Source organism: Pleurodeles waltl, chromosome 9 (assembly GCF_031143425.1).
Source record: "Pleurodeles waltl isolate 20211129_DDA chromosome 9, aPleWal1.hap1.20221129, whole genome shotgun sequence".
Lineage (NCBI taxonomy): Eukaryota > Metazoa > Chordata > Amphibia > Caudata > Salamandridae > Pleurodeles > Pleurodeles waltl.
Window position 1 is genome coordinate 997,974,853 of NC_090448.1, and position 23,706 is coordinate 997,998,558.

Sequence of the window (23,706 nt, forward strand, 5' to 3'; positions counted from 1 at the left end):
AGAATAAGTAAATTAGGCTACCTCTGGAAGAGAGGAGAACCCGTTCCGTTTTCTCATCAGCAAGAGTACCAGCTGGCCGACACAAAAGCCTGTAGGTACATTCACGTCAGGTATGTACTAGTATCTCACATCATGGTGGGTTCGGTCTTAGAAGATTTTTCCCACTGAAGTCAGAGCCCTCTCTAAAACCCTTCTACAAAAAGGGTATCTCACTGATCTACAAAAGATAATAAACAACTCCCTCAACACTTTGAATAAGATGTAAAGTGACTGGTAGAGAGGTCTCGATGAAATGGAGCAGCAAGAATATGATTAAGCCGAGAGCTCAGAGGGAGGTGGTGAGCAGAGTTCTGAATCCTACAGTTGTCGACCCTGCATAGATCATATTAAACAGAAGAAACATTTCTGAAAAATGGGCAGGATTGACATGGATAGATACACAGGAGGATATAACCAGAGGTGCCCACACACACACACACTATAGTTTTGTCCCCAGGTAAACCACTTTTGGAAAGGGGGAGGTGAGTGTATGTGGATACTCAAGGCATGTCACTGGCTTGCAAGTAGATGGAGCAGATAAGTTATTACTACTCAATGTATGGAGTACCACCAAAACATGCCAAACTACGATGCAGCCTTGGATTAATCATGGCAAGAAGAAAAATTGTCAAAGTGGGGAAAAAGTGATCTACAAGAAGTGGGTAGCTGGAAGCAAGATTTAGAGTGGTGTATGCTGATCGAAAAGCAAGTCTCTGAAAGTAGAGGATGCCCAAAAAAAATGGGAAAAAAGGGAGGAGAATATGGTAATTATGGCAGCACTACAAAATGCTGTTACTAATCATAGTGTAAAAGGGTACTTCCTGACACAGCTGGGGTCTGAGTAGTTATATTTTTGAGCAGGGGTTACGGGGGACTGAAAAACTATGCACAAATAGAAATAGGATTGGTCACTTGCCTCCAGTGAAAGTCAATATGTGATCTTATGGTCATTAGGTTGCTTTTTCAATTTAAAATTTTAATTTATATTAAAACATAAGTAATTCTTTACAAGTCCAATGTACTTCAATTGAGCTCTCCAATAAGTAGCATAACACTAATTACAGTGGAGAAAAACATTCTCTTGCTCAAGTTTGCAATACTACAGTCCACGGCACACCTAAGTCGTACATTGTAGAATTTTCAAAAGCTTGAATTCACAATTCCAATTTGCTATGATAAAAATATGCAATGAGCATACAGGTATAAATGACAACAACCAAAGGGTTTAGACACCATTAAACTCTGACATACAGTACCCAAACATGTCCTGTAACATGTAGGGGGAAAAAAACTTCCATTCTATGCACCGTTTTAATTTTCTTTAAATTACCTCCGATCGTCATTTGCCAAATGTGTGCATTAGTCTGTTTTCTAATGCTATGTTCATAAAAGATTCCTTTACATTTATTTTTCTCTTTCGTACCTAAGGATTTTCTGACCCCCCAAATGCCTACGTTTGTGTTCCTTTCCATGAAGATTTCAGTGTACTGCCCTGGATTTCTCCAAGAAGTCTTCACAAACTAAACTGAGAGGATATTTGTCAAGATAATCCACCAATCTATTTTTTAGCAAACGAGTAAGTCCACCAAGACTGCAACACTATTTTTTGTACTTTGGATACTGGGAATTTATGATAATCTCCTGAAACTATTAGACCATGGTATTGATATTTCAAATGTAGATGCTCTCAACCAATGCTTGAAAAATGCAAAGTCCAACATATTCCTATCCTTTAATCCGCAACCACGAAGAAGTACAAGACAGCTTAGAAAAGCACAAGTCATCTGTTTTACATTTATGACGCCTACATTTACTCAATAGCAACATTCATTGGAAATAATATTGAAAAACAATATTTACACCGATTTAAAGCACATTATCAGCCCTACTTCACTGCTTTACAAAGACAATTAACACCTGATAGGACATAGTGGTGGTTAGGTGAACATGAAAAAGCAATGACAACTACTAACAACTTCCAATCAGCACTAGAGATAAAGCTGTGCAACTCGCGTGTCCACCTTTTTTGCTACTAGTGTTTAACTCTTAATGACCATGCAAGAGTATTTTCCATAAATGAAAGTCGTTTCTCAAACATTAAAGTACAGTTAAAGGACCACAGTAGGACAGCATGAAGCTAGGTTTGAGTAGAACCGTCACCCTTTACTTGCCACTCAACAATAATGGGCTATAGTTTTCCAAAAGCCTTAGCTGTGCATTAGCCGTCCCTAAAAGGCACTATAAACCTGCTTCTGGGATATACCATGGTGTGTTATACGCCCTACATTTTTCAATCACAGAATGTGAACTATGTTGAGATGTAAGCTGTAAACTGTAGATAACTTATGAGAGAGCTCGCTTCCCAAATGAAAATTGATTATATATTTTAATGGAAAAATATTTTACTGAGGGGAAAAAACTAATAGCGCAACATGCATGAAAACCAGGGAAAATAAGAAGTAAATTGCACGCCATCTACATCATGGAGAAAATGTTAACACGGAAGGACGGCCCGTTGCCACAAAGAAAGGCAAATAAATACTTTGACGCAAGGCACACGTCCGTCGAGAGGAAAGTACTGGCTTCAAGTCAAACTAATTGCACAGAAGGCTTTTGAAAACGAAAATAACACGAAGAGAGTAACCGGGCAAGGACCACGCCCTAACCAAATGAAACTTACCAAGTTTTTCCACCAGCTTCAGCATCACTCCTCCGATGTGCACCTCCCCCGTGACCCTGAGGGTGACATCCCGGTTGAGGTCCGTCACCAGGACATTTAACTCCCAAGTCCCATCCGCATAGCAGCCATCTGGCATCCTTATGCCGTCCAGGGCCATGATTCCTTCCTGTCAGAGGGGCAGAGGAAATGGCATTAGCTGCAGCGCATGCTCCGCTCCAGGACCGAAAAGACACAGAGACCACCCCCCCGCCCCCAACTCAACACAATATTTACAACTCTCGGTTCTTAGATCCCAGCACGTTCAGATGAAATCGATGCCTGCTTCGTTGTACGAAGCACGTAGATGCGGCTGGCCGAAACAGACGCAACATGCAGCGCTCAGCAAAATCACCAGATTTCAATCGAGCAAATGGCATTAATGTAGTGCAGCCTGGAAGGAGAGTGGAGTGGGCTTAATTTATGTAAGGGGCGTGTCCCTGTGATCGCTGATGTCATAAATTACTAAAATACAATCAGGATATGGGGAAATCGTTAGACTCGCTAGGAATGTATTTAGATTGCCTAAGCTTTTAAAGCACAATAAAAGTAGGTGAGCAAATACCGCTCTGCGCAAATGCAATTTTGAAACTAGCCAAAGCAGACGGGTAAGGATAAGCAAATAACCAAGTGCTTGATTAAACACTGCATATAATATGCAAACAGTTGCTATACTGAGAAAGCAACTTTTTTGCAAACAAAAAGCAGCTCTCAGACACGTGTCCTGACAGCACCGTTCCTCGCGTTCTGCCACCAAGGACACCCGAAGCATTTTGGCAGGGGACCGTGAAGGGAAACCGCCCTTTAGCGGCAACCTTCACTTTCGCAAAATAAAAACCGTTGTTCACCTGTTCGAGTGCCAAACAAAGCCGCCCGACTGTTTTTTTTCACTGAGAGAAAAACGAGACTTGGAATTAGAGGTAAACTTCCCAGCTGCTTCCCCGCGGGAGCGCACTCTCGGGGCTTGCAGAGGGAAACCCTCCAACCCGAGCGGACCCCGACCCCAGCTTTGGACTCACCTTCAGCGGGGCGAGTCCGTTAGCGACAAGCGGACCCCAATATGGAACCGTCCGTCAAGGGGGTGGGAGAGGGGGTCAGTTGCTTCGACGTTCCACACAGGAAGCCGCCCGGCTCGCGCGCCCCTGGAAGGTGACTCTTTCCTTTGGCTGGCGTTAATGGAGTCCCGGGCGCCCCTTCTCACAGGCGATAACGTCACGCTCTCGGCTCGCTCAATCTGGCTTCCCTTTCATGGACAGTCGAGTCACCACTCCTCCTCCTCCTCCCTGTGTTCCCAACTCTCCCTGACACCCTCCCTCTCCCTGCGTCCGCAGGGCCCAAGGCAGCAGCAGAGAGAGAGGAAAAAAAACAGAACTACCGCTGCTGAGCGGAGTTTCAAATCCGCTAGGCCGCGGGACGGGGTGGGCGTTCGGGGACCCGAGGGGCTAGGAAGAGCGCTGGTAACAATAAAAAGCCCCGAGGAGCCGCCAAGTGCCCTTTTATGGAAGTGAATAAGAGTGAGGATTGCATCCAACATCCGGGGCCTGGAGGAGTGAGAGGGATTACACAGGACAGGGGAGACGCAGAGCAGGCGGGATGCCTGACAGGCCAGCGCCGTCCCGTTATTTTTTGGCCCAGTTAAGAAAAACAGCACGATTTGTCAAACCGTGGAACGAAAAAAAAAGAACGTGTTATACGTGACCGCTGCGCGCTAACCAAGCCCTGTAACTAAGAACCGCCAAGTAGTAAAGGCATCAAGAACTTTTGGGGGGGGGGGGGGGGGGGCGAGTGAGGGGGCGTGGCTGTGTTAAAAAGTGCGGCGTGATTGCTTCAGATTTATTGTCCGTAAGTGAATGTGGATAAATTCAAGTTAGGTAGCAATCGAGGCACGCGTTTCCTTGATCAGTTTTGGGCAGGCTGGAGTACCCCCCCTGTTTTTTTTCCAAGATGTAGAGGGCTACTGCTAATTACAGCCCAATTGTTGTATTTCGCAACTTGCAGTTTATTGAGCAATGTTTACTTTCCCTCTCATGAAAGCTTACTCCCTCCAGTGGAAATTAGAAGGAAAATTGAGATCCCCTCCCAAATACCTCAAAATGTCGCTCTTGGCCACATGTGCCTAAGATTCGTTACTCTTATTCCGCAGGGATTTGTGCCTTCTTTCAGCTTTTCTAAATAATGGGCGAGTGGCATTTTACGTGATGCAACAATTCTAATGGTTCCCTTGGTAAACAATCTGTCGCATTTTATTTCTGGGTTTAGGGCACGCCCTTTGGTACACATCTACAAGCTGGGGGAAAATTGCACTCAATTGTTCAACATTGTAACGAAGCAACACCACGCTGTTTCTTTGTATTTTTTTAAGGAGGCGTGGAGGTTGTGGCAAGAATACGTTGAATAAATAAGTAGTAAGAAGAAACCTGTTTTAATATTAGCACACCAGACAATATACGGTGCTTTGCGGAGAATAAGTCTGTCCGTAAAAGTAAATTAGAAACATTAATGTACGCAGGGTTATACAAAACAATTAAAACATCCAGTTTATTTAATATGTGTGAAATAGGTTTGCATAATGTTTCCTAGTTATGTGTACAAACAACCAGCGCCATAATTGTCTGTGTGAAGGTCTAGCCTGGTGCAGGCTTTACCAAGACGGTGTGTCGGACGCTTAGGAACCCAAGGCCTGGGGAGGCTAACAAACTGACGTGTGCCTCCAGCAATCAGTCTCTAAGTGTTCTAGTTCCTCTACAAATCAATACAGAATTGGTGATGGGGAGCTGTATGGAACCTGACCCACTGGAATTTTGTGAGGTAGTAAGTTATGTTTTCCAGATTTATGTGGCACATTTCTATCTATCCTTTGCATGGTTTTGTAGTGAGCAACGCCTAACTGGACATGTCCTTCCTGAGCTGCTTTTTTGCTTACACCATAGGGGGTGTGAGAGAACCCACTAGGTCTGTTTGTAAGGCTAAAGGTGCCATATTTCCAACCAATATAAAAATAAATAGAAACCCACTGGAATGAGGTATGGGTCACCAGGGCCTAACATGAATGAGAGGGTAGTGTGTGATCCCCATAAGAGTTATATTGTTGTGTGGGACCCTGATAGCCATGGTCAATTATAGTTGTCTAAGTATATTGATTTCCAAATAGTGACAACCTGTTGTGTGTCCCATCTCACCCAGGGATACAGTTTATAAGGCAGCAAGAGTAAGCTATAGTCAACTGTGTGTAAGTCTTTGTTCCATAGATATATGCCATTCTTGGACAAAGTGCCAGATAGAGACACTAACATACTAAGTTATGTACTTTTATGACTGAACCTTAATACACCACACACTCTGGGTGCGGTTTCATGTATCAGAAATAAAGGGTACAGTGCCATTCAAATACCTCCTAGATTTCAGTTTGGGAATAAATGAATACATTCGCAGTCATAAACTTTGCGCATGGCTATCACAACTTAAACTTTGCACAGTTTACACATCTAATTATATACATTTGTGTCTTCATCTAAAGCAGTGGTTTCCAACCTTTTGACGTCTGTGGGCCCCCACTTTATCATTACTAGAACCCGGGGACCCCACTGAATCATTTTTGGAATCTGGGGACCCCCTACTGAGTTATTACTGAAAGCTGGAGACCTAATCTGTTGATATTATTTAATTTTCTAAGCAGTCGCGGACCTCCTGAGGAGGCTTCACGGACCCACAGGGGTCCCCGGACCACAGGTTCAGAACCACTGATCTAAAGTCTGTACCAATGATAGATGATTGATTTATTGGTTGCTATATTTTTACAGCATATTTATGCCATCACATGGTTTCAGGTCGTCTAGTCAAATGTTGAAAACCAGTAGAGAAAATGCACCAGGAAACCTCATGCAGATATTGGGATTAGCAGAAAATTAGTTTTCAGAGCATCTGTAAAAGCATGAAAGTCCTGCAGTTGCTAAAGGTAACCAGGAAGCTCGCCTTAGTCCTTGAAGCCCAGTTTCTGAAGACCTCTGCTCACAAAGTGGGGTGTTTACCTTGCAGGGTTGGGATGGATGAATTAAGTAAAAGTAAGAAGTTACGACAACAAGACTTAGGCATCCATCATTCAGAAAATATTCCGCCAGAAAGGCAGGCCTCTCATTACAGAAGAATCTGGGAATCAGTAATTTAAACCCCAGTTGTTGAATAGGGAGGAAGGGCAAAAATCTTTGTGAATCCGATACAGACTCATATTTCTTCAGCTAACTGTATGCAGGTAACATAACATAAATGTTTAGGATCACACATCATAGTTTTTCCATTAAACTGTGAACTGTTTGGCAGAAAACTAACATATTGAGGGAGGTCTGTGTGCAAAATGTGAATGCTTATAGGAATTTAACTCTGAGATTACCCAGATTGTGTCTCTATCTCCAACATGAGCCATAAAGCTTCAGGCTTCAATTTGGAGGGATGACCTCCCTCTTGGCATTGCATCCTGTGTTCACAAAGAGACACCCTTCTATTATGAACCCCAACAAGCATCTTTTATATACTCAAAAGCCAGTCTTAAACCCAGCGTGGCATGTTGCACAATATTAATTTTTAATAATTTCAAAAGAATAAAAATAATTTTGCACAGCCTAATTACAAAGATAATTAGCAGAATCAATTAATACTATTAAATATTTCAGGGAAGACTTTAGCATCTTTCTTGCATAGAAAAGTTCTTAGATTATTCTGAATTCCAAAGATCTTGGTCCCCCCCAAGGCTATTTGGATTATCTACTGCCTTTATCTGTAAAATCAAATTGATAAGGCTTCAACTGTACCTTATCCCATTGGGAAAACTTAATCCATGTTGTAAATTGACTACTATGCATTTCGACTGTAGGCATTGCTCATTAGCATTTTCTTTTTCAATTGCCCTTTGCCTTGATGTTTGTGAATAAACTCGATAATCAGCCTCACTGTGGTGTACATTTCACTGCTGGTAACACAGAAGTGTATCCATTCATGCCAACAGCCTGCAGGATAAAGCAGCACTAACATCAAGAACAGTAGCAAGACTTAAATAAATGCTGATGCAAGCAACTTGGGTGGACTGCTATATAGTCATGATCATATCGTAATGGTCTAATCTACTCAGCTCAGCTGTCAGATTCTATATGTGTGACTTACAGGCAAGACAAGGTGGAATGGGTGATGCACGACATCTTGTTATGTGGAAGCATACCCAATTGTACCATGGTAAGTTTTATGGTGGCACATCATCAGATTTGGGTCCTAGGGCCAGTAGAATAGTGCCCTACTCCGACACAGCATTGGTTTTCCAGCCTTAAACCTAATGTGGTGGCATCCTGAGCCTGCTCCCATTTGTTATTTCTGACTTCCATGCCTCAATCGAGGTAGACGAGAGGGAGAGGGAATTTGGAGATTTACATTTGATGGTGAAGGCTCTTTACACGAGTCCATCACTAAATCGATAATTTAACTGCTAGATTTGTTGGCTTTAGGCCTAGTCACCAACTTGAGGAGATAGGTTTTCAAAGTTTTAATGTATTGTTTGTAAATAAGTATTGTCACCTGTTCACATACTCTACCTCAGAATGTCTAGATCACAGTGCAGGCCTAGGTCATGAGGTAGAAGTAATAATTGTCAATGTTGCATATCGTGAACTCTTGTGAAATATCAGGAAACACTGAGTGCATTCTAGTGGTGTGTGTTCCTGGACACCTTGGAATCATTACAGAAAATCACTGACCAGTAACCATCAGCAAGTTCCAGTTCAAATTTCCTTCACCATTCGTCCTAAGGGGTGTTATATCTGCTTTCAGCTTCTCCCTAAGTGCCTTGTATATGTGTGTTTTTCTATGGCAGTGGGAGCCCCGTGTCAGCAGTGTGTGTAAGGCATCTTCAGTTTTGGGTTTGCTATTGAAGTTATTTCATGAAGTGATCGTCACTTTACAAAGGGCTGTGTGTTAGGAACTGCACAATAAGAAGTGGTATTGCACCTCACTTTCTATAAGGTCCTCCCCCCTCAAAACCTCTTAATAGTGAGTGGAGATGCTTGTAAAGGGTCTTTGTGCTGATAGGCAAATATGACTATCTACTAACCATAGTCTCTGGGTTGTACGACCTGGAGGATATGCTGTGCTTAAGCTGTGAATTAAATAGAGCTGCAAGCCTAGACTAGCAGATGGTCACATAAACTATGAGCTTGTTATATACGGACTGCTAAGGGACTTAATAAGGAGATAACAGTTTGTTCCCTTGATTTTGTACTTAACAGTTTATAAGCTCCTATTTTTGTAATGTATATAGTCAATTTGTTTTACTGTGATGTCACTTTCACAAGCACTGCATAGTTTTTACCCTGCACAATACCCATATGTGATGCATTTTTACCTTATATTTCTTAAATAAAGTTTGTTTTGTGTTACGCTGTGTGCTGTTCTTAGTTTATAGATAGCGTGCAAAGGGGATTCACTGAACCCCTTACTATTAAGAAAATGTTTGTTGCTAAAGCACACTCCCAACAGCATCACCTTATGTTTGTATGTGTAATGTAAGCCGCAGATTAGAAAACAGGTACAGGTACAACAACTGCGGCAGGAGCACCAAGAGCATTTTCTAGAAGGCCACCTGACCCAGTGGTAACACAGGGAGCTTCTTTTAAAATCTGTTGCAGCCCTTGCTGAGACCAGGGCATTGTCTAGGTTCCTAGCCTTAACATCAGATGAGTGTCTGTAAATATAGACTCCCAGACATCTGAACGTGTTATTCTTTGGGCAGGTCTGGCATGTCCAACTCGCTAAGGGTTTCAGCAGTGTGATTTGCTAAAGGAAATATGCAGGGATTGACTTTGTAAATTACCATTCCCGATATCCCACAAAGACCTGTAGGGGTGCAGGGACCTGAACCCTTTGTCACATGTCAGGATATGATTTGAATACAGCAAGCTAAAGTGCCTCTGCCGCCATAATTTCCAAGCAGTGTTTCTCCTGGGCCTGGTATTCCTAACTAGCCAATGGCTCCATAGCAAAAACAAAGCGGAGCAAAGAAAGAGGGCAGCCTACTTGTTACCTCTCTGGACCAACATAGGTTCAGAATTTTTTTTACTTGTCCTGACCCGGGCCACAGGACTTCAGTATTGAACATGATCCTCAACAGGATCCTTTCACCAAATTACATTTTCCACAAACCCTAAATAAATACATTCAGGCCAGGGTATTGAATAATTTCTGCATATAAATGGCGAGTACCGTGCCATGAGGTCGCTGGGTAATCCCTCTAGCACATAAAAGAGACTGTGGATATTGGGGGAAGGTGCTCCTACTCATATTAAATCTGCTTTAATATTGGTGGATTCGATGTGGCCAAGTACCATGCATCCTAGTGACTATTTTATGGCAAGGCACAAAGGCCAATATTATGCAATCTTCATTTATTGCAACTCATACAGCAGAAGCAAGGAAATAATTTAGAACCTTAAAACATTCCATCATTCTAGAATCAATACAAAATCACAGAACCCGTAGCCATCTTTCTTCTTAAAAGCAAATATTTATGTTGTTTTAGAGAGTTTAGTAGCGTTTTGAGAACGGAGAGTGACAAAGAAATACTCTACAGATGATAAAGCTATTGAAGAAAAACTACAACCTATGGTAAACAAGGCGTTTGTGGGTTTGGCAGGGTTTCTTTTAGGTAAGAGATTAGATTATTTTATGGAAAAAATATCTGTGAGTAAGACTATAAGCAAAGATTTGGGAAGACAGATAGAAAAGGAAGATTTTTAGACGTTTGGAGAGCCTGCGGCTGAAGTAAATGAAAATATACAATCTAGAAAGACTACTCAGAAAAGAAAACACATTGTAGAGGGGAAAACTACAAGTAACAATGAAAGAGCAATGAGCTATTTAATGGGGGTAACAAATAAGCAAATGATTCAGGACACAAGAAAAAGGTTACAAAGGACAAAAATGGGGCCACAAAGTGGTGGCAGGTGATATTGCCTCAAGTAATGGAGATGTGGAACTAACAAACATCCCTTTCCAAAGGGCTGTGTGTTAGGAGCTGCACAATAGGAAATGGTATTGCACCCTACTTTCTGTGAGGTCCTCCACCCTCAAAACTTCTTAATAGTGCTGCAGCGCCACAGAATCCTAGCTATTATTTAAACTGAATAGTGGATTCTGCGCTGGAGGTCAATTGATCGACACAACTTAGGAATGAGGGGATGTCATCAGTGAGGAATGTAAGCATCAACAAATTATAATATAAACCAAGATTTTGAATCTCAAACAATAACCACACCAGTTTATTAAGAAGAATTATAGAACTTATCTCCCTAGATTAACAATGCTAATGTCACAAAAATAACTCTCAAACATAAATGTTAAGCATATAGGATTAATAATGGTTGATTAGAATGTCTAATATATCTGAGTTTAATCAAAACAGTCAAACAAATAATCTCCAAAATAATAACACTGTTCAGCAACACCAAAATCGACAACAATGGCAATGTATGCATTAGTACAACTATCAAAGAGTGTCAATATAAATCTTGAGCATTTAAAATTTAATACCCTCACTAACCACAAATTAGCATCAGCATGTTGGGCTTCATGAATAAAGAATTTAGAAACACAAATTTAGAAAAATCTCTCTAACTCGGGTTATTAAAAAAACATAATTAATATGCAGCAATCAGATTATAAGTTGCAGCTGGTAACTGCAAAGCAAAAGAGACACACATAGCATATCAGTTTAATACACTACCCCAACTATAACAACATGTAGTCTACTTCAGCAAGGGGACACCATTAGGTAAGTCTTCAGCAAAATCAGGCCTAACAACAGCTAAACCAACTCTGCTAGTATGACTCGAACCATCAACTCCTAAACACAAGATCTCATCTCCTCCCTAGAGTCTCATCATGGAGTCTGACTGTAGAAAATCCTACCCAGGTTGTTATGCTAATCTTCAAAAAGTTTATGATTGGTCAGTACATGGGGTGGTTACGATTCAACCAATAATAGCTCTAATTAATAAACTAAATGTTAAAACATCGACGTCAACATTTTCATAACAGTAACTTTTCCTCTTCCATCTCGTCTGTAGCTCCATTGTTCCATCTTGTCTCAAACTTCTCTTCCCAGGAAGAAACTTTCACACTTGCTACATTCACTTCCATCCTCGAGGAAGAAACCACGTATTAGTAATATTCTCAAACAATAGAACATTCAACTTAACTCAGTTAAAACATGGCCTTGTAAGACATAATGCAGCAACCCACTAGGGGTAGTTGTGTACACATCTATTAAATCATTTAACACACTTTTATGCCTGTATTAAACTATGGAAAATAACCACAACATTTAGTCAGAATTTTGCTCAGTTAGGAACAGAAATGAACTGTGGCAACCATTTTCAAAAGTCACCTGTTATACACGTTAATTCATTATGCATTTAGTATTCCAAAATCATGAATAAACATGTTAGAAAATTTACACTCTCACAATAGTGAGTGGAGGTACTTGTAAAGGGTCTTCGTGCTGATAGGCAAATTTGACCATACACTAAGCATAGTCTGTAGGTTGTACAACCTCGAGGATATGCTGTGCTTAAGCTGTGAATTAAATAGAGCCGCAAGCCTAGACTAGCCAATGGTCACACAAACTATGAGGTTTATACATACGGACTGCAATGGGACTTAATAAGGAGATGACCGTTTGTCCCATTGATTTTGTACTTAACAGTTTATAAGCTCCTATTTTTGTAATGTATATAGTCAATTTGATTTACTGTGATGTCACTTTCACAAGCACTGCATAGTTTTCACCCTGCACAATACCCATATGTGAAGCATTTATTTACCTTATATTTCTTAAATACCATTTGTTTTGTGTTACTCAGTGTGCTGTTCTTAGTTAATAGATAGTGTGCAAAGGGGATTTACTGAACCCCTTACTATTAAGAAAATGTTTGTTGCTAAAGCACACTCCGAACAGCATCACCTTATGTTTGTATGTGTAATGTAAGCCGCAGATTAGAAAACAGGTACAGGTACAACAACTGCGGCAGGAGCACCAAGAGCATTTTCTAGAAGGCCACCTGACCCAGTGGTATCACAGGGAGCTTCTTTTAAAATTTGTTGCAGCTCTTGCTGAGACCAGAGCATTGTCTAGGTTCCTAGACTTAACATCAGATGAGTGTCTGTAAACATAGACTCCTAGACATCTGAACATGTGTTATTCTTTGGGCAGGTCTGGCATGTCCAACTCGCTAAGGGTTTCAGCAGTGTGATTTGCTAAAGGAAATATGCAGGGATTGACTTTGTAAATTACCATTCCCGATATCCCACAAAGACCTGTAGGGGTGCAGGGACCTGAACCCTTTGTCACATGTCAGGATATGATTTGAATACAGCAAGCTAAAGTGCCTCTGCCCCCATAATTTCCAAGCAGTGTTTCTGCTGGGCCTGGTATTCCTAACTAGCCAATGGCTCCATAGCAAAAACAAAGCGGAGCAAAGAAAGAGGGCAGCCTACTTGTTACCTCTCTGGACCAACATAGGTTCAGAATTTTTTTTACTTGTCCTGACCCGGGCCACAGGACTTCAGTATTGAACATGATCCTCAACAGGATCCTTTCACCAAATTACATTTTCCGCAAACCCTAAATAAATACATTCAGGCCAGGGTATTGAATAATTTCTGCATATAAACGGCGAGTACCGTGCCATGAGGTCGCTGGGTAATCCCTCTAGCACATAAAAGAGACTGTGGATATTGGGGGAAGGTGCTCCTACTCATAATAAATCTGCTTTAATATTGGTGGATTCGATGTGGCCATGTACCATGCATCCTAGTGACTATTTTATGGCAAGGCACAAAGGCCAATATTATGCAATCTTCATTTATTACAATCATACAGCAGAAGCAAGGAAATAATTTAGAACCTTAAAACATTCCATCATTCTAGAATCAATACAAAATCACAGAACCCGTAGCCATCTTTCTTCTTAAAAGCAAATAGTTATGTTGTTTTGGAGAGTTTAGTAGCGTTTTGAGAACGGAGAGTGACAGAGAAATACTCTACAGATGATAAAGCTATTGAAGAAAAACTACAACCTATGGTAAACAAGGCGTTTGTGGGTTTGGCAGGGTTTTTTTTAGGTAACAGATTAGATTATTTTATGGAAAAAATATCTGTGAGTAAGACTATAAGCAAAGATTTGGAAAGACAGATAGAAAAGGAAGATTCTTAGACGTTTGGAGAGTCTGCGGCTCAAGTAAATGAAAATATACAATCTAGAAAGGCTACTCAGAAAAGAAAATACATTATAGAGGGGAAAACTACAAGTAAAAATAAGAGTAATGAGCTATTTTATGGGGGTAGCAAAGAAGCAAATGATTCAAGACACAAGGAAAAGGCTATAAAGGACAAAAATGGGGCCACAAAGAGGTGGCAGGTGATATTGCCTCAAGTAATGGAGATGTGGAACTGAGTTGCACATCAGACATAGATTGGGTTGAAATTAAAATAAAGAAATTAGAGAATACTAAGAAAGGGGAGGAGCAAAAGAGCCCCAAGGATACTGCAGGGGTCACCGGCCCAACATGTGACTCAATATGTTGACTATTGAATAAGAAAAGAGATACCAAAGAAGTGATATGAGCCCTGTGTGTCCAAGGGCAACACTTAAATAAATTGGCCTTCACCCCAGAGCCTGATGCTAAAATGTTGGTGGACACAAATGAATTTGTGAGGAATCTAAGAAAGGGTCTGGATAAAGGATTTAAAGGTTCAAGATAGACTACTTAATGTTTTGGGCCGCAAACAAAATATTGAATTTTATAGAGAAGGCATGCATGAGCAATTCTGTGTTGGAAGTTGATCAAAGGTAGAGAGATCAATATGCCTTTCGGGCAATGCTAATGTGGCCCTGTATTTGGAGAGACGTAAAAGACTGCAAATGAAAATTGGTCCACAATTGGCTGGTAAGGAAAGTGGTGCTTGTAGTGAAGGTATGTTGTTTGGAGAAGACTTTGGGAGGGATATGTCCCCATATGTGGAGACTTAATTCTATTCACAAAGTCCAGAGGGACAATAAAAGAGTCATCAGAGATAGAGATTTTGGTTTGTCTGTAAGAATGCAGGGTTGATTCCTGGGCTGAGAGCAAGTTATCGCACGTGCTTCCTTTGCACAAGGCTACATACCCTTTCATGGACAAAAGTGACCAGTTGATTCTAGCCTCAGTGTCAACCAAATAGGGGCTGTCATGCCTGAGGAGAGAGAAGAGCTAAAGGAGAATCAGGTATGTTTAAACAGAAACCTTTTTCCAATAAAAAGGGGCAGCCAACTCACCTAATCCGTAGACAGATGAAAAGAGATAACAGAAAATGTCTGGGTTTTGGAAATGGTTCAGGATTTCAGAACAGAGTTTGTAGAACCATTTACATTTCAGAGAACAAAAATTCTGAGATTGAATTGAGAGGAAGAGAACATGGTCAGCCAGGAAGTAGAGGCCTTGTGTGAGAAAGGGGCAATAGAGCTAGTAAATGATTCATCAGGAGGTGTTTTGAGCAATATCTTTTAAGTGGAATAGAAGAACAAAGGAATGAGACTAGTGAGGATTCTCATTGCACTTTATAAGATATGTATCTTAATGTATGCAGATGATGTACTATTTTTTTACCATACTCATATTGGCCTCCAGCGTGATACAGATGTACTTTCTGAATATACTGAGGAAAACATTTTGAAAATAAATATTACGAAAACTAAAGTGGTACCTTTTTGAGGGAAAAGACAGTGCCGCCCTGTTGACTGGGTGGCAGGTATGTGGAGGTGGCTACAACATATGCATATTTAGGAAGGGTATTTTCACAAACCTTAGAAAGCACTACTCACTTTACACATTTAGGAGGCAAGGCCTCTGCTCATTTAGGAGCTTCAAAAAGATTATATGATTCTTTCGGTGAGAGACATTTTACATTTCTTTTAGTTATTTATTCAGTAAGAATACCCCTTATACTTTCTTATGCATTTGAGTACATTTCAATAAGTAAATAATATATATTTTAAATGTATTCAAAGGGAGGTTTCTTCGGAAAATAGTATCTCTGAGTCAAGCAATCCCAGTTCAGGCATTACATGTAGAGTTTTCCCTTCTTAGCCCATATTGTAGTTCCTTTGCTTTTGTGATTTGATGGGCATATCTTCTTCTCCATGCATCGGTTAGCACTTTGAGAGCCCTTTAGAAGAATGAAACTTTTAAGGTTAAAGTATTGTGTACACTTAACATTAATCTGGAGACTTCTCTAGAGAACTTTCAATGTTCTATTGATCACTTGCAACTGTGGACTCCAGCTCAGTTAAAACTGTTCTTGAAAAATGCGACATCCAGATTAACCTACTCAGAGGGCATCGCACATTGTGCCCAGTTAGAAAGTTACAAATTCTATTCAGATAGCCTGTCCTTTAAGATGAATCAGGGATACTTGAATTTTTCACTGGATCATAGTACGGGGCGATTTATAATCCTGCTACGATTGGGTATTTTACCACTAAATAATTTTACAAATCACTGGTTGGGTAAAGGAGATAAGTTGGGAATATGTGATTTATGTAAAGGTGGGATTCAAGATGTTAGGCATGTATTGTTTGTTTGTCCCTATAAGTCAGTATTGGAAGCAAGGAAGCAGTTTTTAAAACCTATATGCTCCTAAGGCAGTGTGATTAAAGCCGGGGACTTGATTGCCTTAGTAAAATCATTTATTAGCAGTTTATTTATATGGAAGGTGTTGTTTATGTTTTAATGATTTTTAATGTTTGTATACATTGTTGATCTCTGTTGAGATCTAAATCAATAAAATCGAATTATTATTATTATCATAGATTTAAATGACTAGGCAGTTTACAGACATTTCCAGATGGAGGATGGCACATTAAGGGATCTGTTGAGGGGAAGAAGATTAGATAACGAGGTTGGATTAAAGATATTTACTTCACTGTACATGTTTGCCAGGAACATAGGGACTACCTAAGATTTCAATGGCAGGGAAAGAATTTGAGGTATACGTGTTTCCCTTTTGGACTAAAGTCATCCCCTTGGTGTTTTGCGAAAGTGGTGAGACCTTTGCAGTTTGGTTGAAAGTGACAGGAGAATGTCTGATCATTTATCTAGGCAGTATTCTTATTGCAATATCAAAAGAGCAGTCAAAGGAGCTTACAGAGTTAGCGGTTTGCATCATAAATGATATGGGGTTTGTCATAAACAGGGCCAAGTCAAGCTTGAGCCTGAGTCGGGGCATGACATTTTTAGATTTTCGCACACTGATCTTGGTTTGTGTGTTGAGTTTTCCAATGGAGAAAAGTGAAAAAGATTCACTGGGAAATCAGGCAGGTAAAGTTGAAGAAGAGAATCTCTTTGCATCAGTTAGCAAAACCCAGGCATGTTGTTAGCATCAATTCAAATCATTTGTCCAGTGTCTCTTCACTACAGAGCACTTCATTTGAGAATGAGGTTGATATACTCAATATACTCATAAGAAATAGACCTGAATCAGAAGCCTTTGGTGGAGTTGAATTGGTGGTTAGAGAAAATGGAGAAATAGAATAGGAAAGCCTTTTTATAGATTCTCCTGAGAAAGTTATAGAATTGGATGCCACAATTGAGGCCTTGGATGCAAGCTGTGGAATGTTGACGGCAGGGGGAAATGGTCAGAGTCAGAAAGGATGATGCATATGAATTGTCTGGAGATCTTATCACTATCTTTTGCTATCAGAAGCTTAGTGAAAGGTGGGGTGAATTGTTTCGTAGATAAAGTTTCAGTGGCAGAATATGTGAAGAAGTTAGGGTCCAAGTTGAAAGATGCTGGCAAATCTACCAAGCGAAAAGAAAATTGTGATTCAAGCACAACATTTTGCAGGGATGAAAACGTGGTGGCAGATTGGAGTTCAATATTTTTGAGGGATTCAAGTGATTAGATGTTGAAAAGCTACATTTACTTGATGGTAGAAAAGAAAGAAGTGGGGACCCATTTGTAGACCTGTTTGAGAACAGGCTGACTGCTCAAATATCAGTATTTTTCAGTTGAAGGCCAGATCCATGGGTGAAAGGAGCAGACACTTCCTTACAGTCTTGGAAAGAAGGGCTCCTATATGCCTATCCACTATTTGTCGTGATTCCCTGAGTATTGTTGAAAGTGAGGCGAGGGAGAGAGAGAGAGAGTATTGTGTTAATATCACCATTTTGGAAAACCCAGGCTTGGTCCCCAAGTTTAATGATACTGTTAGTGGGAGATCCAGTGATGTTGCCATATATTCCAGACCTTCTTCATGACATAACAGGTCACTGGCATGAACCAGTGTTGAACTGTCAGATACAGCTTATGGCATGTAGGGTTTGTGAGGATAGAGATCAAATCTGAAAGTTCAAAAGAAGACTTGCATAGCACAGGAAAAAAGCAGGAAGTTGGCTGCAGTTTCTGCAGTTTCATATGGACTATAAAATGATAGAATGTTTTAAAGTACTAAATTCTTTCCTTGGTGCTGCTGTGTGAGTTGCAATAAAGAAAGATTGCATAATTTTAGCCTATGTGTATTTAATAACATCATAATATTATTCCAAACAGGGCTGTTGAAAATATGCATTATTTTTCCTAGGATTGGCAATCCAGGGTTAAAATTGACAACAAGCACTATGAAGCACAGTCAAGGGGGTTTCGGTCAGACTTCAGCAGCCTGTGGTGCCCCCCAGCTCTCCTGACACTGTGGAGCTCCCATCAGTGGATGGTCTCTCTGTGCACACTACGTTACTCTGCTTGGGTCCCCTGTAGGAATGATCCAAGCTCTGGGGCTAGAAATAGGGTACTCAGGGCCTCTGCCCACCCCCACCTCTCCTTCTTCTTTTAGAAGGGGTATGGAGCCCCTTTCCCCTTTACTATACCAGAATCTGTCTGGGTCACTGTGTACCGCCTTCTCACTCTGTTGACGGGAACCTGAACCACCCTTCTTAGGATCCTCCCTAATGCCTCCTCGGACACTCTAGCACCCAGCCAGAAATCTGCCTCCTTTGCAAGCTCACTGGGATCAGAGAACTCCCAATCAACCAGGTGTTGGCATAGCCCTGGAAAACAGTGATTGAACATGTGCTGTCTGGCAAGCAAATTGTACAGCCCCTCAAAAGTGTTTCCCATACCACCCATCACCCAACCATCCAGTGCCCTGCAAGAGCAACCCCTAATACCCCCCCCCAGGACTGGTGAGACAGTTTCTTACTACCCCTGAATCTCAACCTGGTCTCCTCTGGGGTAAAGCCATATCTCTTGACAAGGGGATCCTTCATGAGGCAAACATGCATAACAAACTCCACCACTAAGAAATAACTGAAATAAGTATTTTTATATTGCCAATAGCAAAAGAATTACATCCATTAAAGTAGCCAATAATACATCACCAATAGAAATATACGTAGTCATCTATATACACAAAATTACTCCAGCATTACTAAGACTCAAGATAAATCCCAGTTTCTATGCAGACAAATTTTCCTAGTTGTCCAAATGTATTCCTCCAGAACATTGCTAAGACTCAAAAACGATCACTGTCTCTGTACAAATATATTTTCATAAACATCCCAGTGAATTGCTACCTTGATATTGTGAGGATGCACTTAGCACTGAAGTAGCCAACACGTGTTTCGCAGAGTCTCTGCTTCTTCAGGGCTAAAAAAGTGACACAAAATGACAGAAAGATCAAAACAACCAATAATGAAAAAAAAAGAAGAAATGAAAAAAACGTAATGTACGGAGATATGAGTAGACTGTGTAAGGTGCATTGAACTCAGTTACCACACACTGAATTATATTACAAGAAGAGTATACTGACTACGCAAATCACAGCAAAATGGGAAAATGTGACTCAAACCCAACAAGCAAAGTATACAAATAATATTCAACAAAATGAGAAAACAAGTCAAAAACTGAAGATAAAAAGGAGCTTGAAGTAAGAACAAATAAACCCCACAGAAAAAAACCCACATCACAGATAAACACCATATTACCCAACAATAGAGAAAGTTATCATAAACATCTCTGTGTGTGTCAATCACTTAGACACACAATCCCACTCTTCAATAAATAGCAAATTAAAATTTTCATATAAACAAATACATTTCTTCACCATTCACTGTTTATGGGTCAGTGCAGACATCATCAAACTCCAGTAAATAATTCTTTAAAAAATGCATTTAAATATCCCTCTAGTTACCTGCCAGGGAGCAACATAGAGACGAATATATAAAAACATATCATACATAGTGACTCATCAGGAAGAAAATCTAACTAATCTAATATAAACATCATGAGTCACAAAGGACCATTTATATGGAGTTCAAGTCATAAAAAAGGGCCAACAGCAAAGGAAAGGCTACACATCATACACACATTCGAAGCATTGAGCCATATAATGCAATCATAAATAACAATGAATAATATTTTTAAAAACCTCCATTATCACTTTGTACTTGCAAATTGAAAATACCAGCTTCAAAGTCACCTAATATAACACAGCATACAAGAATAAAAGAAAAACCTAAAAGATAAAGGGCATTTAGTGAAGCACATTTGAATCTGTCTGAGGATTGAAAAAATAAATCATCAGATTTTACCAGTATTTCTGCTTACATGATTCACGACGCGTTCCCACATAACCCTCTGAGTTGAAAACATCCAAACCCACACAGAGCAGCAGAGCTGTTTAAATATCCCAAGGTAATCAATCATTCACATCTGAGTGCTAGCACCTGGCTAGAAACAAACCCATTCGCTAGACAAAAATCAAAACTCAAAGCTACACCCACTCTAATCTTGGGTGAAACCTAAAGTGTGGGACAGAACATACTGCATATTCAATTTTAGACAATGAGGTAAAGCAAGAAATATAATTTTACTACACGGGCAACCCACCTTAAACAAATAAAAAAATGCAATTAATGACAAAAACCATAAACAAACTGCTATTTTATTTTAATGATACACATTAAACAAAAAATCAAAACAGAAAAAAAAATATATTTTTAACACACCCAATATTTAATCCAAGCTCATTCCCAGGCACAGTCCTGAACACCAATCAGTCTCCCACCCCGCAATGAAGGTCAAGTGCATCAAACCATTGTACCATACAGAAGCTACCTCCATTTCCACAGCCAAATAGAATAAAAGCCATCAAGATTCCAATTCCAACATTCAAATCCATATAACTCAAATCAAAAGCCTAAAAAGAACCAAACAAGCAATTCAAAAGAAAAAAACAAATTCAAAACAGAAAATATCTTAATTTAACCAACACACCCAATATATAATCAAAACCCTTTCTAGGGCGCAGTTCTGCCCACCAATCAGCTTCCCACCCCATACTGAAAGCCAAGTGCATCAAGCCATTGTGCTATATAGGAGTTATATAGGAGTTACATTCATTCCCACAGGCAAATGTCTGTCAGGGTCCCAATTCCAATAGCCACATCTATATAACTCGATCCAAGAGCTTAAAGGGAACCAAATGAGCACCTCCAAAGAAGAAGACCAAAACAGTGAGAGGTTAGAAATGTTAAATGTATTCCCAGGGACAGCTCCGAACCTCCGTACGTGTCTGTACTAACCTTATGGAGCATATGCTTTATATCATTGTACTATGGAGTATCATATAACTCTCCGCAACTGAGTAAATATAGCCATATTACGAAGACACCAACCCGAGTATATGATGCTCAAACAGCTCACTCTAATATGCCCCTAAACATAACTCTAAAAAAGAAAAGGAAAAAGCATCCATATGACAAATCATACAATTCCTTCAGAAAAAACAAACACCTAAAAATGCCTGTATATCCACTATATAACACAAGCACTATACCATTGTGCTATACAAGAGAACCATAATTACAGCTCCCAAGCTATATCAGTGATCACCTCACAAGGTATCGTGCTAGAAATGACTCCACTTCTCAAAGATAAGTACCCAACCAAAACAGCCCAATTGTAGCGAACAAGTACCTACAAACCTAGGTTTTCAGGAAAGTAACAAATGAATTAACTTACAAACACTTGTGGGGAAGGCAGAGTCCCTGGGTGTCAAAATATGCCCACATCACAGTGAGGCACCAAGGCTCTGCTCCTGGAAATCGATGCATCACCTTGCAGCGTGGAAAGAAACAACGCATCGTCCGTGCTGCACCAGGAAATCTGACACAGCACCCTATTTTTCAACGCATCTCCTCCTCTGTGGTGTCTGGGCGTCATCATTTTGACGCATCCCAGGTACTGTGTGTTAAAAGGAACAAACACTGATTCTAAAGGATTGAAACTATTAAGCATTTAAAAAGTGATAGCTTGACTTGTACATATTAGATTTTTGTTGTTTTGGTCTTATATTATTCAGATAAATATTATCAATGTTCCTAAACTGGTGTGGAGTACTTTTTGTGGTGTTTTCACAGTGTCTCTGTATGAGTATTTCACAAATACTTTACACATTGCCTTCTAAGTTAAGCTTGCCTGCTCTGTAACAAGCTACCAGAGGTTGAGCACAGGATAATTTAGGTTGTGTAGTGACTTACCCTGACTAGCATTGTGGTCCCTACTTGGTCAAGGATGTATACCTCTGCCAACTACGGACCCGATTTCTAACAGTTTTGATACAGACTAATATACCTTGAATGCTTCCAATTGAATAAGAGAGTCAGCAGTGGACCCTTAATCTATATCAAAATAATGAATTTCCTCTGTGATCAGCACCCTCCAGCGCCAACACTTATACATGTCAGGTAGGAATCCTGGCCATTATAGGAGCCCATTGAAATGGCAAGAGTAATGTGTTATGGTCAGATGGTGTTATGGCTAATTACTCCATCTCCATCATCTGCATGTGTTCCCTTAGGTGTGGTGATACATAAATCATGTCAGTTCAAAAATAGAATGCATGTTTAGGAGAATAATTAGTATTTCTTATCTGTGGGCTGAACGGTGCCCACTCAGACAGTTTATCTCCTAGTTTCTCTGCAGGCACCCTGAGCAATGAAGGATGTGATCGGTCTTTATGAACGTCAAGCACACAATTAAAGTCCCTTTCTATGAAGAATGATTTGTGAGGGGGTTTGGCGATTGGTGTAGCAGCTGTGTGTAGGTGAGCATTCTGACCTTAGTAAGGGTTGTTGAGACCCAAAATATGCTTACTCCTGCTAAAACCTATTTACATAAATATACCTTCCCTCTGACCTGTTGTTTTTCTAGCAAAAAGGGAGTACCCAGCGCCTCTAGACTAGGACACTCCTGGAAAAAGCTGAGTAAATGGTGTATACCATCTAGCTTTTCCAGCTGTTAGAAAGTCTTTGGCCTTTGACTTTTGTGAGATATGTTTTTGGTAGTATTGCACTATGGACACTGTGGGCCTGATTCTAACTTTGGAGGACGGTGTTAAACCGTCCCAAAAGTGGCAGATATACCACCTACCGTATTACGAGTTCCATAGGATATAATGGACTCGTAATACGGTAGGTGGTATATCCGCCACTTTTGGGACGGTTTAACACCGTCCTCCAAAGTTAGAATCAGGCCCTGTGTCTTTTCAAGTAGGTGTATACCTAATGCCTCAGCTGTTTGCCCTGGCCGTCTGATGTTCATTGATGGGGTACCATTTGCAGAGTGCATGCTATCTTCCCAGCACAGAGCAAACCATTTAGCTGCAGCTGCTGGTGGCATTGCTCTTTTGTTAAAGAAATTGTGTTACATGTGCTGTCCTTTCTTAAATACTAAGGGGGTCATTATGAGTTTGGCGGACTTCCGACACGGAGGTTGCCGCCACAAAGGCTACCTCCCCACCGGATACATTAAGAGTTCCCTAGGGGGAAACAGGCTACCTCATTGTCTCCGGCTCGTAATAGAGCCGGTGGCAATGCTGTAG

At 40.5% G+C, this 23,706-nt stretch overlaps 1 protein-coding gene across 4 annotated transcripts in view; it reads right to left on the reverse strand.

The window, feature by feature from the left end:
• Positions 1-4,228, reverse strand: part of FERMT2 (FERM domain containing kindlin 2) — a 375,557-nt gene extending 371,329 nt beyond the window's left edge. Inside the window, exons 1-2 of one of the 4 annotated variants that reach the window (XM_069208559.1) lie at positions 3,775-4,228; positions 2,720-2,885 (exon numbers count right to left, since the gene is read on the reverse strand). In XM_069208559.1, coding sequence (XP_069064660.1) covers positions 2,720-2,876 — 157 coding nt within the window. In that variant the 5' untranslated portion in view covers positions 2,877-2,885; positions 3,775-4,228. Of the gene's footprint in view, positions 1-2,719; positions 2,886-2,992; positions 3,152-3,774 lie in introns of those variants that run through there. The other 3 variants (XM_069208557.1, XM_069208560.1, XM_069208558.1) reach the window with 3 other exon arrangements.
• Positions 4,229-23,706: the final 19,478 nt, after the last annotated feature.